Source organism: Vespula pensylvanica, chromosome 1 (assembly GCF_014466175.1).
Source record: "Vespula pensylvanica isolate Volc-1 chromosome 1, ASM1446617v1, whole genome shotgun sequence".
Lineage (NCBI taxonomy): Eukaryota > Metazoa > Arthropoda > Insecta > Hymenoptera > Vespidae > Vespula > Vespula pensylvanica.
This window is the reverse complement of record NC_057685.1, coordinates 2209783-2228210: the sequence shown is the minus strand read 5'-3', so window position 1 is coordinate 2228210 and position 18428 is coordinate 2209783. Positions and strand designations below refer to the sequence as shown.

Below are 18428 nucleotides of genomic sequence, written 5' to 3'. Positions count from 1 at the left end.
AGAGAGAGAGAGAGAGATTGGCACGCAACGTAAAGCTTTTTCAATTTTTAGAGAAGAATCACGTGCCGTAGATATAATTAACCAATAATGTACCTTCTTATACGTATAATATGACCAGAGAGAGACTAAGAATCTCAAAGCATTCGGGAAATGCTTCTTGTATCACCGCCATTAGTATACTTAGACTGTTCGAATCTCTAAGACGATAAAAATTACTTTCTAGAGATATATATAAATACATATATATAAATATAATTATTGTATATTATATATAGAATGATTATATATATATATATACATAAACATGAATAATTATATATACATATACATAATTAATTATATATATATGTATATATATATATATAATAAAGATGCGATTTTAGTTAGGATAGATTGTTAATTGTACGCGTTTTAACGATCCCCATGAAATGAACGATATATAACTTCGCTCCAAAACTGTGATCGAAGATTTCTATTGACGCATTCGCTTCGCGAGAAGAGAGATCGATCCATTTTTCTTTTTTATTATATCTTTTTATTTTTATTTTCTATTCCTTTCTTTTTTTTTTTTTTTTTTAATTTTATTTTTAACTAACTATAAAAAAAGAGAGACAGAGGGAAAGAGAAAAGTGAAAAGAGAGAGAGAAAGAGAAAGATAGAGAGAGAGAGAGAAAGATGGAGAGTGAATAAAAAGTAATAAGAGAGAAAGTAAGAAGAAAGAGAAAGAAGAAAAATTGTTACTATTGTTGTTGTTATTATTGTTATAAAAGACTATGCGATAGTTATCTACACGTAACATGTCGACGTTTTAAAAAGTAATTAGAGATCTAATTGTTATATGAAAAAAAAATAATTTCGTCGTTCCAACACGTCGTACTCTCGAATGGCTTTTAAATGAAAGGAAAAAGAAAAAAGAAAAGAAAAGAAAGGGTAGGAAAGGGAAGGCAAAAATAAAAAAAAAAATGAAAAGAAAAGAAATTCTTCGTCGCGGCGATGCGAGTACTTAGAAATATTATGAAACGTGCTTATTGCCGCGAAGCTTTTTTTTCAAATGCATCATCACTCGAAGAAGAATGATGGCAAGCTTTTCGAAGAGAATTTTTAGCTCACTGTTGACAGATGAAAGTAATATACGTAAATAATAAGTCACACTCTATCGTATAAAATACATGCATAAATACATACCTACATATATACATACATACATATATATATATATATATATATATATATATATATATATGGGTATATATATATTGTATTTTTAATAACAAATTTATAGCAATCGCTGACACACAGTCGCACAGTGCAGGGTAAATTAAAGTATTAAATTAAAAAAAAAAAATAAAAAAAATAAACCAAAAAAAGCAAAAAAAAAAAAAAGGAAAAAATAGAAAGAAAAAAAAGAAAGAAAGAAATAAAAAGGAAGAAAGAAAGAAAAAAAGAAAGAAAGAAGGAAGGTGGAAGAAATAAAATCGAAAAAGAGAACAGCTGATATAGAGCAATGCTTGCAAATTCGAATTTTCTTTTCTTTCCTTTTCTTATCCTTTTTTTTTCTTTTCTTGGATTTTTGTTTTGCCTTTTTATCGCTTTTATTTTATTTAAATCTCTCATTTATCTGAAAATCATGCGAGAAATATATATACATATATATATATACATACATATATATATATATATATATACACGCACACACACATACATATTTTCTTTTTTTTTCCTTTGATCATAGGTATACGTAAGAACTGGCGTTGATTTAAAGCTGGCACTTGCGCGACGCATGAAGATAAATATATAACGTAGAATAAAAAATATAAAATGTAGGGAAAAAAAGAAAAAAAGAAAAACAGAACGATAATGAATAATAATAAAAATGAATATTAAAAAAAATAAAAGAAATAATCAAATAAACAATTATATTATCGAATAGCATACACGCAAAAAATCGCCGGGACTTACGTCTTATAATCGAGATCAGGCTAGTTTCAAAAGCAATCTCTTTATCGTTGTAATACCATCTGTATTATCAGCCTACAGCATACATATCTGTAAACTCGATTTATTTCAAACATTGTGAAGATTTCGATTGAATAAACGATCTATTCTTACCTGTTCTCTCTATTTCGCTCGTCTGAATTTTCTATCCTTCTTCTAATAATAAATTTTTAATAATAATAATCATCACTTTCCTTTATCAATGGAACACAAAGATTCATCTTTGTTTTGTTTAAAGAAATGGAATGGTTAGGAATTAGGGATTTGTTTTGCGTCTCGACGTATTCCGCAATAATTTTGTATTTTGGGGATTTGAATGTTTAAATATACGCCTTTTTATACATGGGAAAATCGAAAGATACATCGTACAATAATAAATGCCTTGCACTTTCGCATTAGCATAGACCATCTTCGTCCTCTCGTTTCTTCTTCTTCTTCTTTTTTACCTTTTCTCTCTTTTTTTTCTTTTTCCTTTTTTATTATCTTTTTTAACTCTCTTCCATAAAGAAGTCACATCGTTATTACACACTTTATATTCCTCTTATCTTACTTACTTACTTATTTATTTATTTATATACCCTTTCGTCCCATTTATGCACGCCAATGAAACGAATCTTTCTCTCTCTCTCTCTCTCTCTCTTTCTCTTTCTCTTTCACTCTTTTTCTCTACCTCTTTATATATATGTATACTAGCTGCAATGACAGACTTTCTTCTTCCATTTTCTTAAAATTTTTCCATTTTATATCCTTCGTTAAAGAGAGAAGAAGTGACAGAGACGGTGAGATGGAAAGAGAGTAAGAGAGAGAAAGAGAGAGAAAAAGACAGTGAAAAAGAGAGAGAGAGAGATAGAGATAGAGAAAGAAATAGAGATAGAAAGAGAAAGAGGGAAAGAAATAATATACAACACGAAAAAACTTAGATTACGCGTGATCACCACTGAAATAACTACTCTGCATCATGAACAGTTTGTCGATAGGATTGTGAATAGCCGCGTGTAGACCTTGTGACAACGAGGGTGCTTCGTGAGATGAAGAACCATGATGAGAGTGAGAACCACCCTGATGACTTCCATCGGCACCACCGCTCTCATTTTCGCCGATTTCAAAGCCAACGACACCGTCCAGGGATTCATCGGTACTACAGAAACTGTCTCCGGAGTTGGCTGGATAACCGTCTAAAAAAATATATATATATATATGTATATAATATATAATATTATAAAAATTTATAATATATAAAATTTATAATATATAAAAATTTATATGTATAAAATAAAATAAAATATAATATTTCTATACAGGAAGTAATTTGTATATATAAAATATTGTATGTATATATATATATATATATATATATATAAATTTGTATAAATAAAAAAAAATATAAAATAAATTATTTAAATAAATGTATTTTCGTGCAAATGAAAAAATAATCACTGAATACTCACCATCCGGTGAAAAGGGATGGTTCGGGTTGAGTGGTTGTGTGGCCGATGGAAAGTTGGAAGATTCACCATCACGCATATTTATGGCGTTCAAGTAATGACCTATAATGATCAAATAGGATTTTTATGGTAAAATTATATATTAATTTTATAATATGAGATTGTATAACATGATCGCACGAAACGTTTATATAAAATCGTTTACACACTTTGTTCGTTTAATAAGAAAAAAATCTTTCCATGAGATATACTCGTATAAAAATCTTTTTATATGCATTGTTAATATTAAATACCTGTATAAAACGTTTATATAAAATTTATGTATGTTTGAAAAATGTTCGTATAAAATTGTTATATGATAAAAAAATTAATATAAAAACTTTATAATAAATGTTGATATAAAATCATTGCATAAAACGTTCGTATAAGATCGTATGAAATTTTCATATAAAATCTTTTTACAAAATCTTCGATATTATGACAAAATTGTAATTCAAATGAACGAAAAACTTACTATGATCGCTATGAGGACTTTCCGTCCTCCTTTCTTCCTTAGGCTCTTTGTCCGATCCAGGTTCTGTTTTCGCTTTCCTCTGAAGCTTCTTCATTTTCGCCCTTTGATTTTGAAACCAAACTTGAACGACGCGAACGCTGAGACCCGTGTCCTTTGCCAGAGCCTCTCGTACCTTCCTGCAAGGCTTTGGCGAGACTTCAAAGGACGCTTTGAACTGTCGCCTTTGAGCCGACGTGAGAATAGTCCGTGGCCGTTTAGGTCCTCTTCGACCATCTCGTGGTCGATTTTCATCCAATAAATCGTCATCTAAACAAAAATTTATCAATGATCGACGATCTAAGTTATATCAACGAAATAATAAAATTTCCTCAACTTCTAATAATAATAAAAATCAAACTTGAATATTTTTTTTTTCAAGAAGGAAACTCTATGAATATATTTTTACACGAATTAAAATTTCTTTGATATAACTTTAATCGAAACTTTGAAATAAATTCGATATGATTCATTATAATTCATAGAAACATATCATTGATCAACGATGTAAATTATATCAATGAAACGATATGATAAAATTTCGCGTTGAATTGTAATAACGATGAAACTTGGAATTCTTTCTCTTTTTTTTTTTCAGAAAGAAACGAATTTTATGAATATTTTTGCAAAAATTAAAAAATTCATTTCAAATAATTTTAATTCGAATCTTGAAATTAATTCGACATCACTTAAACCTAAACTTTCAAAGTAATTATCCGTAGAGACGAAATTTACGATGCACGAATAATTTCACAAAAAATTAAACAATCATCCGAACTAAATACCGAAATATACGATTTATCTATTTCAAAAAGTGAAATCAAAGGTCTATCTTCGTATAAATTTCGAACTCAATATATATATATACATATGTGTGTGTGTGTGTGATCTTAATTTCCAAAAAAGAAACTCGAAAAAAGAGAAAAAAGAAAAAATAAAAGGAAGAAAAAAAAGGTGATTCGTCCGTCGGGCAAGTATTGATCTGTGAGTTCAAAGGCGCCACCTTTCGATGAGGGAATAAACGTTGATACCGTTTCCAGCTGAGAAAGAGAGAGAGAGAGAGAGAGAGAGAGAAAAGAGGGAGAGACAAAGAGAGAAGGAAGAAAGGTCTTTGGAAACTTGGCGAAACTTGGAGGAAGTCAGGACTGTTGCTCTTAGCTTTAGAAATTCTGGATGTAGCGATTGTCGTGTACTTTAAATGAGGAAGAAGAAGAGAAAGAGGAGTAAGAGGAGGAAGAGGGAGAGTAGGGAACGAGGGAAGAGGGAAGGGTCGTTACTTTGAGTGCTACGATTACCGCGATATCTTACGAAAGGCTTCTTCTACAACGTGATACTGCTTTCACGTGAGAATACACTCAAATGATACGTTATTATGAGCTCGCGAAAGATATCACGTTCGATATAGAAAGTAGATAGGAACGTCTCTCTGGTCTGACATAATACCGACACCATCTACTTATACTCTCTATCTTACGACACGAATTCAGTGAATGAAGACCTATTTTGATCGGACGATATTCAATTCTTATCGTTTTTATTATAAAAAGAAATTCATTTTCGTAAGTTGTCTCATACGTATGATATACAGGATGTCTCATGTTAAAACCATCGTACTTCATCGTTATGTTCTTTATTGATAGAAATAAGAAAGAAAGACAAAAATGTGATACAAACTTGGAAAAAGAAGTTGATTTATATATCCGTTTCAAAGTAACTTTTATCGTTTCTAATGCAAGTCTTGAAAATCGTAAGTAAATCGAGTTTATGATACTACGAAATTTCATCCTTATTTTACTTCAAGAGTTTAAAAGTTTTAATTGATTAATCCTTAAAATCGCGATTTTATAAACAATTTGATTGTTACGTTGCGATATACGATCACGTCATTTTTCTTAGTTTTCGTATTTTTTGCTTATCAAATTTTATTTCTGTTTTTTGATTTTTTTTTTTTATAAATCTCCTGCAACAACATGTTTATATAAAATTTGCTTTTTTCATTTTTCCGTATTTCTAGAAATACAGAACATGTATAGTAAATTCGTGGTGAAGTTTGATCGTTTAAACCTGGGACACCCTATGTATATATGTACCTACGTAGATACACATCTATATATATATATATATATATATATATATGTATATATATATTTGATATTCGATGTGTTTACGGTACTATTCTCTGTGTTTGTTTATTTATTTCGTAATCATCGTCTTCTAATTACGCTTGTTTAATTTGTAATTACCTTGGAAAGAGACAGCCTTGTTTCGAAATTCTTGAAGGTTTTTACTTTGGATGTCTTTAGATTGTAGTACAACAACCTGCGAACAATGCAACAAGGTATGTACTATACAATACGTTTGCATATGGCGCTGGCTTAATACAAAACGTTATTGATTTTTTTTTCGTTTTTTATTTATTATTTTTTTTTTATTATATCGTCTACTAGTTTCTAACGTCGTTGATCAGTCTTAATTAAAATTCGAAAAGCGCCTTTGTCAAATAAATCATAATTGATTCTTCGTGATCGACGACAGATCATTGATTCGATAGGATATTACGAGAAGGTGAGAAGCGAGTGTGGTACGATAAAAAATATCGAAAATGACAGAACATTGTTATATATATCCAAGGTAATTACAATTTTAATATGTATATATATATATATATATACACTTTATTTTTTCGAGATTGAATTGCCTCGAATTTGCTTAATTGTCGTGAACCGTGAGAGAACAGACCTACCTTCTTCTACGAATATACCTATTAGATTCGATCGATCTCACGTGTTTCATACGTAAGAAAGCAACGTTCACGAGAAATAATCCGTACGGATAGATCCAAATAGTGGTAGCCTAAATCGAGATACCGTTGCGATCTATACGGGAAGGGACGATTCAAAAGTGAAATGTTGTACATTCTGATCGAAGAAGGATAAACGCTTGAAACCGTGAACCTTCTTCGTTGATAAATAAGCGTGGACCGGTGTGGTGCGGTTTGAAGGGATGTGGTGAATATGAAAAAAGAAATTAAGAGGACTAGGAAGGAAAAAAGGAGCGTATTTAATTTAGAGATCGATATATTTATCCGTTTGTTGTGACTAACCTTGAGGACTTTTCATGTAAAGCTCGTGTTCCAAGTCCTGAATGCAGATCGGTTGTCCCTGACGCAAAATATAATGAGCGCCTCTTTGCAACGGTTGGCCGCACATGCAGCAGGCGAAACATTCCATGTGGAAGATCAAGCCGGCAACTCTCATGACCATCTCGCTGCAGCTGATCCTCTCCATGCATCGGGCGCACTTAACGCTAAAGATCCTCTCGTAATCGGATCGACAGTAAAACTTGAGGTCACGTATGAAACAGGATTGCGACAACGGTGCGGCACATGCCGCACAGGAGAGGCACTCCTCGTGATAGTTTCTTTCCATTACTCTCATCACGTACTTATCCGTGATCGTACGCCCGCATCCAGCACAGATCGTTTCCAGTAGCCCGGATTCCGTCTTGACGGAAACCGACGATTCTGTAAAATCGTTACAGGGACTTTTTATTCGATTCTATTATTTTATTCTTTATTAGTCACGTTACAATAGGTATTACGGTATTTCTATAGACATACCTGAGGACATTTAAAAAGAGATTTTGTAAAGGGATTAACTTTCTACTTGTAAAGAAAACATTATACGTCCCAGGGTTGTTAGAAAATCCCTCCTCATTTTTACTTTATGGCTCATAAATCGTCCAACTTAACTTAAAATGGGGAAAAGAAAAATGAATGTATATAGATACGGAGAAACAGAGGAGATTTATTCAAACGCTTATCGCCGACTAACGCTGATAAAACGATAACGGGATCGATTGTTGGGGATTAGAATTTAATGGGAAAAGGATCTCTTCGGTTGAGAAATTAAAATAGTTACATGCGTATCATCTGTCTCTAACGATATTATAAAACATCACGATTTGGTTGGATATATAATAATAACGAGATGCGATACTTTCGTCGTTTCAAAACTCTCTGCACGTTTGATCGGTCTACTTCGACAAAAGAAAAATCATTTCAATCGCGTATACATTTACAAACCAAATCTTTTCGCGTTAAGATATTAAAGGATCATTCAGGCGATACGTGAATCGATGATCGATCATTGTTTTCTTTCTTTCAACGCAAATCCAAAACTACGAAAGAATTATCGAATTGATAACATTGCGAAAAAGAGAAATAATCAAAAAAGACGAAATAAAATAAAATGAAATCGTGATACGGGCGATGATATTTGCGACGGTCTTTTGTGCGCGTCGGATCCGTCCATCGTTCCCGTCGCCATTTTCTAGACATCGGTTTTTCCTCAAGATTATAAAACTGACCTGCGTTATTGTTGTCTCCTGTTGAACGAAAAGGAAGTGATGGTCCGGCAGATACGGGCTGTCCCGGTTCGGGCTGCCGATTCAATGAACCTGGCACTGGCGTAAAGAATTCCAACATCGTGTCACGAATAGACTTCACCAATCGTCGCACGATCCCGAGAAGAGAACACGCGATCTGGCAACACTTTACCGGTCCCTCGGTACGTACGGTGTCGTACATCGCGCGGGAAATCTCAAGAGAGGACACGGAGGACCTCCTCCACGAGAATCGAGCTTCGTGATGAACGAATCTCTTTGAGGATCACCGATTTACAAAACGAACACATGTTTTTCATCGACGATTATCACAAACGAAAGATACGACGAAAAAGAGAAGGGGAGAGAGAGAGAGAGATGAAGAGAAAAAAAGAAAGAAAAAGAAGAGAGAGAGACGAAATCGAAAGACGACGAAAGAAGAAAGATCTCTTTCTCTTCTTCTCCTCCTTCTTTCTCTTTTTCTTCTTCTTCTTCTTCTTTTCCTTCTTCTTCCTTCTTCTTAACCTTTCTCCTTTTATATTCCTCTTTTAATACTCTAGTCCAACTTTCTCTCTATCTCTATGACGAAAAAAAAAAAAGAAAATAACGAAAGACAGAAGTACGTCTTTCAGGAGGAAAATTCACGCTAACACGCGCTAACAGTCGTATGCGTTTCACTCGTGTGTCACCAGGCCGACTTCCAAAGCTTTTTTGACGCGAACCCACCGCATCGACGATGAAAATTCTACCTCGCTCCCACCCCCGAGACACTTCCCCTTCCCCCTCTCTCTCTCTATCTATCTCCGTCGCTCTTTGTCTATTTCCAATGTTCTCTCCTTCCCATGATCGGTATCAACCACCTACTCGACTCCCACCCTTAACAGTGACCCCTCAACAACCTCACCTCTCACCCCCGCTCTGTCCCATTCGACCTGCCGCCCATCCCTCTTTGTCCTCTTCACCTCCCCACCATCTCCTCTTACCGTATACGTTTCTCTTCGTCCACGGTTCAGAGAACAAGAGAGGGTAGATAGATAGAGAGGGCGTATCTATTCACTACCCCCTAGTCGTTCTACTAGCAGCTACGCGATTGGCTCCCCATGGATACGCCCTTGTTGTCGTTGCTCTATTGGGGACGTACCGGAGGATGCGGTGCTCAACCCCAACGACACCTCTACTACCTTCCTTCCTTCCTTCCTTCCTTCCTCTCCTTCGTTCTCGACGAGACGGAGATCAATATCTCTAGCGACCAACGCACCGGACCAACACCGACGTACATACGCCGGGGCTCTGCCCGCGAACCTAAACGAATGGACCACTGTTTTCTCCTTTTCCTTCCTTCTTTTTATCCTTCTTTTTATCCTTCTTTTTATCCTTCTTTTTATCCTTCTTTTTATCCTTCTTTTTATCCTATTTTTTTCACCCTGTTTCTCTCTCTCTCTCTCTCTCTCTCTCTCTCTCTTTCATTTTCCTTTGAAACCTCCGAATTGTCCTATCTAAAAACGTATCCACGAATATCCTTGAAAATTTGATCAACATTTTTGACGACATTTTTCATCAGTTTATTACTATAGTATTCTTAAACGGAATACAATTGCCGTATATTATATCACCGTATAATATCTTACGATTAGAAGGATATTGTTATTTTCTTTTTTTTTCTTTTTTTTTTTTTTGGAATAAAAATTAATCATCGATTCGAGTCGTATCGTATCGTGTCCTATCGTATCGAATATCTCTCGGATAGAATAGTATCGAACGATCCGACTGTTTGAAAAATTGTAAGCTACTGAAATCTGTACGAATTCGTCGATCGAAGTGACCCATGCGAATTTCATGAAAGTCTACGTGTACGGAGAGTATTTGGTCGTTTGTCAGTCCGCGTAAATACGCGACAATGCCGGTCCTTTGTCCGGCGTCGTCTATCAGCAATGTTTGCCAAATAAAAGCCTATATAGCCTCTTTGTCTCTGTTCTTCATGCTGCATGGACGAATCCCCCCAATGATACGCCTAGTTGAGTATGAAGCTCCCTCTCTCTCTCTCTCTCTCTCTCTCTCTCTCTCTCTCTCTCTCTCTCTCTCCCCTTCTCTCTTTCTCTCTTTTCGTCAATCTGGTATGCCCCTTCGTGCTGCTCGTACAAAGGGGCATCAAGTTGACGGTGATGGTGATGCAAAGTATTTTTCGAGAGAAACACGTGCAGACCAGGGGGGTCCCCGATCACCGCCCTGGTTATTCAGAATCGTTAAATCGGACGCGACACCGAGCATACGTTGCGGACAATCGATGGATTTCTAAGCACCCTCGATTTTTCTAAAAAAAAAAAAAAAAAAAACGATAAAAAAAGAAAAAATAAGAAAAAAAGGAGAGAGAGAGAAAAGAATGATAGCTGGCACTATCGTCCTTATTTCTCTCTCTCTCTCTCTCTCTCTCTCTCTCTGTCCTTCTTCGTTCTCTTATCTTACGTTCATCAATTAATATTATTAAAAATTATTTCGGCTTCTACTCATTCGGTCGATATATTTAAATGTTCGATCGCTATTCAAAATAAATCGATCATTATTCTTGATAAAGTATCAATACGTAATATAAGTGACTCAACGATGACAATTATTTATATCTCATTCGTATACTACATACGATTTATTTATTTAATCAATAAATATTTAATTAACAAAAATATTGAACGAATAAATAGAACTGAATTCGTTTCGGTGTCTAATTACTATCGATTATTACCACTAAATTTACATTAATCTTTTCGAAATAGATCCGAAAGATGACATCCTTTTCGAAATTTCCAATTATATCTTTCCAATAACGGGGATTTGAGTTTATTGTCAACAATCGATGAATTTCTAAGTTTATTCGATTTTGCTTGAAAAAAAAAAAAAAAGAGAAAAAAAAAAGGATACTGTCATTCGTTTTTCCCTTTCTCTCTTTTTCTTTATCTTACTTCAAAAACGAACGAAACACACGTTCACTCGATATTATTAAGAATTACTATAACTATTCACTATCGATTGTTATCAGAAAATCTACATGGATTTGCATTGAAAACAAACGAAATTATTTGTGAAATAACAAATGATATCTCTTCAGAAATGGATTAGAATTAAAGAGTGAGAGAAAATGAGGGAGAGATAGAAAGAAAGGGATAGGGAGAGAGAGAGAGAGAGAGAGAGAGAGAGTAACTGAAAGAGAATGTTGGTCACGATGCAGGAATAGTATTAGCTAACCTAGTCTTATCTCGGTTATAATAGAAATTAGGGAGTAGGCACATTGAACCCTTAGGATTTTGACGGTAGCATGAAAGGCAGTGAAAATCGGTGGTACATGCCGAATGAAATATCATTTCTTGCAGGTGCACGTACCCCACGTGGGTTGCTTCCCTCTTTTAGAGCATTGTTCGAGATGTGACACTAACGCTATCCGTGTAATTATGCTGATACGGTTCGTGCATTATACCGCGGGGGAGAAGCCGCATGTGGCCTTCTAAACACCCTTTGGTCACGCATCGAGGGACCTCACTCTCTCTCTCTCTCTCTTTATCACCATATATCCTAATATGTGCTGGAACACATCTAACCATTTAAACGCGGAAGTTCCTATTAAAAGGACCAATAGAACTATTAATACCTATGTGCAGAATCGTTTAATTATTGTCTGATTAAGAGATAGTTTTATTAACATTTCACTGCTATTATCATTCTTCATAATTTATTATAAAATATTTGAATTAATTTTGTTACATATATTTGTTGATTGATATATTATATTTTAATCGATATCGCAGGATCGACAGTTTCTTTGGACTATGAATGTCGAATTTTGTTCGATCGATATATATTATTTATTATACATTTACCATCATTTTCTTTTTATAAAAAATATATATAAATACTAATAAACTTGTAAAATAATTTATTGTTAAATAATTAGATGTTTTACAAATGAATCCAAGATATATTTTTATTTATGAAGAAACAAAATGGTGATGATAACTCTAAATGCTTATACCTGTCTTCGTTCTATATCACGTCGATCAGAATGAATTTATCTTCCTCGAGAACTCAGGAGTGTTGTATACGTATCGAGAGTGCCTCGATAATATTCCAGGACATTCGTCTAACGCGGTCGGAATAAATGTTACGAAGCGAGATGTGTGAAAACCAACGAGAGGCACATTTTATAGCGCAACAAGTTGCTGGTTATATTTTTTTTTTATTTTTTTATTTTTTATAGAAATCATTCAAATTTTTCAAGTTGATGGATAAATACGCCGAAATAATGACGATAATAATAATAATAAGAAGAAGAAGAAGAAGAAATAAAAGAAAAGAAAAAAAAAGGGAAAGAAAAAAGCAAGAAGTAACATTTTTAAATACTAGGTCTGGTTACATTGGAGTGTCCTTAAAGGAATATATCTCTTGAAAAAACCGTTCTACAAAAAAAATAATAAAAGGATAATCTCCTTTAAACGTATACCTACGATAATTTATCGTACAATCGTATAAATAAAAGATATCTTTGACAATGTCGAGGAGATGAAAAAAAAAAAAAGAAAAATACAAAAATAAGTACGTCATAATATAGATAGAAAAAAAAAAAGAAAAGAAACGAAAAGAAAATATGAACATTTGGAAGCATTACATAATAATCTTGAAATTTATAAAGAAGATATTCGACTGACCTATTTAAAATACACACGCGCACACACACATATATATATATATATCCATAGACATATGTATACATCAGTATATTTATATTAGTATTGACCAATAAAAGACCTAGGAAAATAGCCTTACGTACCAGGAATTTCGTACTATAGTACATAGAAATATCCATAGATCAACGAGAGACGAGAGACGAGAACGACAACGATATATAATATAAAACGTAATAAAGCATTTCTCTTGAAGTCTAGCGCGCACGAATCCATCTTTCGCTAACGAGGGTGGAGGTTCGCGATTGCGTTTCAGGAATGCGTGATGACTACTTTGTTAGGAATGCGGAGCGGCGCCCTGTATGCGAAACGAGAGCGTTAGACGAGAAGCGTAGCTACGAGCGTAGAAGCCTAACGGAGCTGAGCAGAGAAAAGCAGCTGTGCTGCTGTTGCCTCCTCCTCCACCATCTCCACCACCTCCACCACCTCCATAACCTCCACCTTCAGCACCTCCTCTCCGAAATGCCAAGCTTGGGGTATCCAGCGGTGAAATACTAAAGAGAGAGAGAGAGAGAGAGAGAGAGAGAAAGAGAGGGGACAGAGAGAGAGAGAGAGAGAGAGAGAGAGAGAAAGAGAGAAGGGTTCTACGTTCCTTCTGATCCTTGCTACTCTTTGGCACGAGCGCATCGCTCGATTCAATAAAGGATGATCGGTGTCGGATATCGAACAAAGTACCGACGATCCCGGGAGCACTTTATTTATATTGGACTTTTTTTTTTTTAGCGTGATGTTGATTATTGATACGTAGAGGTAAGTTATACACGCGGTATCTAAGATGGTCCTACGATTTATAAAAAAAGTCCTGATAGAATCTGAGTTATCTATGACAGTTATCCTTATATCTAATCAATATTTCTATTCCTTGTTTTACTTCGTAACTCTTTCGATAAGGAAGTACAAATGTTTTGATCGTATTTACCCAGTCATGTTTTTAATCGATTCATTCGACTAATATCAATCGGAGAAATATTATTAAATGTGTACGACCTTGTAAAAAAAACTTTTTTGACGTCAACTTTAATTCTTTTACCATAGTACGAAGTTAAGCAAGAAAAATTTTGTTTTGTAACATACGTAATCTTTAATTAAGTACACTTTATAATGAAGGAAAAGATATAGATAAGAAAGAGAATGGAATTTTATAATCAATGTTGGAGAGAGAACGTTGGATTCGATTGTATGATTTGAATGACGTCATCGTTGTAAGAAATTTCTCGTGGCGAGAATAACAAATAATTTTCTTGAAGGCTGATAATGCGTCGGATCGATTTGATTTATTATACGTTAAATATGGATATATATATATATTTTTTTTTTCGTTTCTTAATGAACAATTTATCTTGTAAGACAGAAAAGTGAACTTTTGTATTTCAAAATTCTTTAAAGTGATATATAGATGCTTTTTTTCCGTTCGAAAGAGACAGATAGACAGACGGAGAGAGAGAGAGAGAGAGAGAGAGAGAGAGAGAGAGAGAGAGAAAGAGTGAAAGAGAGAATCTCGAAAATAATTTAATGAATAAGTTTATTATAATGATTCTCTTGCAAATATCAAAGCTAGACGATAAAGGCTCTAAGTAACCGAGAAAGAAAGAATTTTTCGAATAAGTAAGCAAGAAGATTTTCGTCGCTTCTGTTGAATATTTATTCGGTAGAATTTTTTTATATTCATGGTGTCAGCGAATGTTTCTTTTCCTTGGCCTGTTAGCCGGGTCGCTCTCTCGTCTAATCTTGAATTCAAATCACGCTTCAACAAAACTTCTCTCACCTTTCGTTCTCTCTCTCTCTCTCTTTCTCTCTCTCTCTCTCTCTCTCTCTCTCTCTCTCTTTTACTCTCCTTTCTCGTTGCATGGTATATTCGCACAATGATGGGGTGTATAAAACATCTCTTACAAAGAACTTTCATAAAAGAAAAGTACGATAACGTATACGACTCACTATATATATATATATATGCACACACACACACACATATATTTTTTATTTTTCCTATTTAAAACTTAACCATCTATCTAACTATCTATCTATCTATTAAAAAATATATATATATATATGTGCACACATACACACACACATGCACATATATTTTTTATTTTTCCTATTTAAAACTTAACCATCTATCTATCTATCTATCTATCTATCTATCTATATTTATCTGTCTCTAACGCTATCGATTTGCTAGGACTCGAACAAAAAAACTAGATACGCATAACTCGCTTGAACGATCTCGATGGCGAAGGTGAGATCGCGTTAGTTAGATCGCGATTAAAGTTAAAATTTGAAACTTCAAAGAACGATTTTCCACTCGCTTGAATACATCTCATCGGACACGTGCCGTCACGTGACTTACTGTGCGACGATACACGATCATCCTTAACCGGTCCACCGGTCATCGAGGGCTCGATCACCCTCGATCTTCTCGTACAAACGATAAAACTTAACTTGTCGAGAAAATATCCGCGACGGACCGCTATGAAATCGTTCGTCGCTTTAATAATTCCCTCATGCTATATCGATCTCAATGATTATGTTTAACTTCTTTCTTTTTTTTTTATATTACATACAAAATTCTCTTAACAATTTCGCAACAAAATTTTGCAACAAATCGTTGCATATTTTCTGTTGTAAAACAAAATTTCGTTGTTAAAGAATTTTTTTTTTATATATAAAATATTTTTTCTAAAATATTTATTTCTATATAAAATATCTCGTTAATAATGACGATAATTTTATCAATATTGTTTAAGTTAATTTTGTATAAATAAATAATATAAAATACATGTTATTTATATCATGATATTTTAATATTATTATTTATGACGAACATACGTCGATTACACGTATTATAATATTTCATTGTAGCTATTAAATATTTTATTTATAACAAACGCGTGTGTTGGATTACGTACGTTCTTTCTTTTTATAACACACGTATATATTATACAGATAAACATAAAACAGTGGCAAAGATTGGACATCAAGAATACGTACTTAAAGGTCAAGTCGTAAAAACATACGCCTACCATACTAGAAATACACACTTCAAAAACATATTAAAATCTAACTACATAATATACATCTTTACTTACGTATATATCTATGTGTAATTTTATACGATTAATACATTGATTTCGATCTGTGACCGATCTAATTAATAATCAAACAATTAATTAACAATCTATATGCTTACAAACATGTTCTTTTACAACCATAAAATATTGTAACGTTAAACCGTAGATCGTATATTAAATGATATATTAGAAGGTAATAAAAAAATGAAATTAACGTTGCAATATCGATATGACGTAGAGAAAAATGACGTGATCCACGCGAACGATTCGTTCTATTTGTGAAAAAAAAAAAATAATTTCCCAGGAATCGAGCTATAAGCAACCCTTGTTTTTCTGGGTTGGTCACCGAGCAATTTCGAAAAGTCCGACAGTTTGCAAATACTTTCGGTGCGTTTGCTTTGCAAGAAAGAAAAAGAATAGTTACCGGAGAAACGATTTCATACCGAGTTGCTCGTACGAATTCAATGAGGGACCTCAGTATATATCGTATTGACACAGGTCACGTGGCGACGGATGTCACGAGCGTGGTCCATAAGTTCATGGGAAACTCGATCGAGATATTGACACCAGTCTACTGTTCATCTCGTATAAGTCATCCATTCCTTTCGTTTGCCAATGTTCTAACTGGTCTTTTTGTGACAATATTCTATCCTTTTATTTATGTATTTACTTTTTCTTTTTGCCTTTTTTCCTTTCTTTTCTTTCTTTTTTCTTTTTTTTTTTTAATCGACGATCGAGAGAATTTCTTCTTTTTTTTCCTCTTTTTCTCCTTTAATCATTCCTTTAAATTTTTACTCGACTACGAACGAATGTCTTAGCTCTTAGATTGATATTTTTGATCCCGTTGTCATCGTAAGATATTCGAACAACCGTAGAAAAATCTGAATCGTTCGTTCCATGTCAAATATTATTCCTAACCAAGGCCAAACACAATCGGCGCTTCCATCCGGTCAACTTCGATTGTTGTTTGACAAACAAATCGATCGTTTCGATTAAACACTTTCATTCTTTTTCTTTTCTTTTTTCAACGAATTCATATTTTATATTTCTCTATTTCTTTTTTTTTTTTTTTTTCTTGCCATATCCATCCCTTCCACACCTTATACCACTCCGGACACGACAAGTATCAATCTCAAAGCTCTATATGAAAAATATGACTCTTTATTCTATCTCCAAGCCTTCTTCTGTTTGTAAAGAAAAAAATAATCGCGTGCGAATATAGGAAGAAGGATTGAAAAGTCGGTCAAAGAAGATGCAGCGAGATTAAAAACGAAGCGATGGCGAAGATCAGAGTTCTTGAAGAGAGAGAGAGAGAGAGAGAGGGAGAGAGAGAGAAAGAGAGGGAAAGAGAGATAGAGATAGAGAGAGTGAAAAATAGAAAGAGAGAGAGAGAGAGAAAGAGAGAAGAAAACATTGCTTCTTATGTGTGAAAATCAAATATCCATGGATCCCTTAGGTAAGAAACTTTATTCATAGAAGACTTGGTTCCGAATAGTCCGATGTGTTTGCCATGGAAGGATATTAACTGTATCTATGCACTGTTCAAAGCGGGTTTTGCTGGATATTATGATCGTTCTTGGGGTATAATTAGTAATCCCTGACACGTGCCAGACACGCGACCACGAATCGCCTCGTGGGACGTATATACACCTTTTGCCTAGCAGCGGGATCCATATTGCAAAGAAGGGATAGATCAAGATATATATATATGTATGTACATATATGTATGTATGTACATATATATATATATACATATATTATATATGCATATAATATTTGAAGAGCCTACTTCATAAATATCACCAGCTTTATTTAATTATGCATTCCACCGTATTTCGTATCTGCTTGCACGAAATCAGTTCGCGCCCTGGCAAATTCACAAATTGATAATGTCTGCTCGCTGAGTCGTATATCGCGATGGAAACGCGCGCACCGTGTTAAACGTAATTGGTTGAAAAATTTTCCACGAAAATCTGTTGCCGTCCAACGGGGACCTAGTTTTCCTATAAACGCGTAGAAAACGATTCAGAATTTGATCTCGTACTATGTTCTCTCTCTCTCTCTCTCTCTCTCTTTGTCTCTTTCTCTTCGTCAATCAAAATGAATATTATTTTCGTCCGTTTTTTTCTCTCTTCTTTTTCTTTTTTTCTTTTCTTTTTCATCGACTCGTCGTATTATTAATAAAGTAATAATAAAATCCTTTGATATATTTATAACGTATCTCGTTTTTACAAAGAAATCGTTTACAATCGAACCGGCA

General features: G+C 34.0%; 1 protein-coding gene across 1 annotated transcript; it reads right to left on the bottom strand.

Annotated features, from left to right (window-relative positions):
- Nucleotides 1–2793: 2793 nt before the first annotated feature.
- LOC122630427 (LIM homeobox transcription factor 1-beta-like) lies at nt 2794–8766 on the bottom strand. Its single transcript, XM_043814910.1, has 5 exons — nt 8359–8766; nt 7094–7513; nt 3955–4260; nt 3444–3542; nt 2794–3170 (listed from the first exon to the last, which is right to left on the bottom strand). Exons 1-5 carry the CDS (start codon nt 8576–8578, stop codon nt 2917–2919), a joined length of 1299 nt encoding a protein of 432 aa, XP_043670845.1. The 5' UTR covers nt 8579–8766; the 3' UTR covers nt 2794–2916.
- Nucleotides 8767–18428: the final 9662 nt, after the last annotated feature.

Coding starts and splice junctions, on each gene's coding strand:
- LOC122630427 (XM_043814910.1), bottom strand. CDS start 8,578: ATGTACGACACCGTACGTACCGAGGGACCGGTAAAGTGTTGCCAGATC. Junction 7,514..8,358: donor AGGAGACAACAATAACGCAG/GTCAGTTTTATA, acceptor ACGATTTTACAG/AATCGTCGGTTTCCGTCAAG. Junction 4,261..7,093: donor TTACATGAAAAGTCCTCAAG/GTTAGTCACAAC, acceptor ATTTTTGTTTAG/ATGACGATTTATTGGATGAA.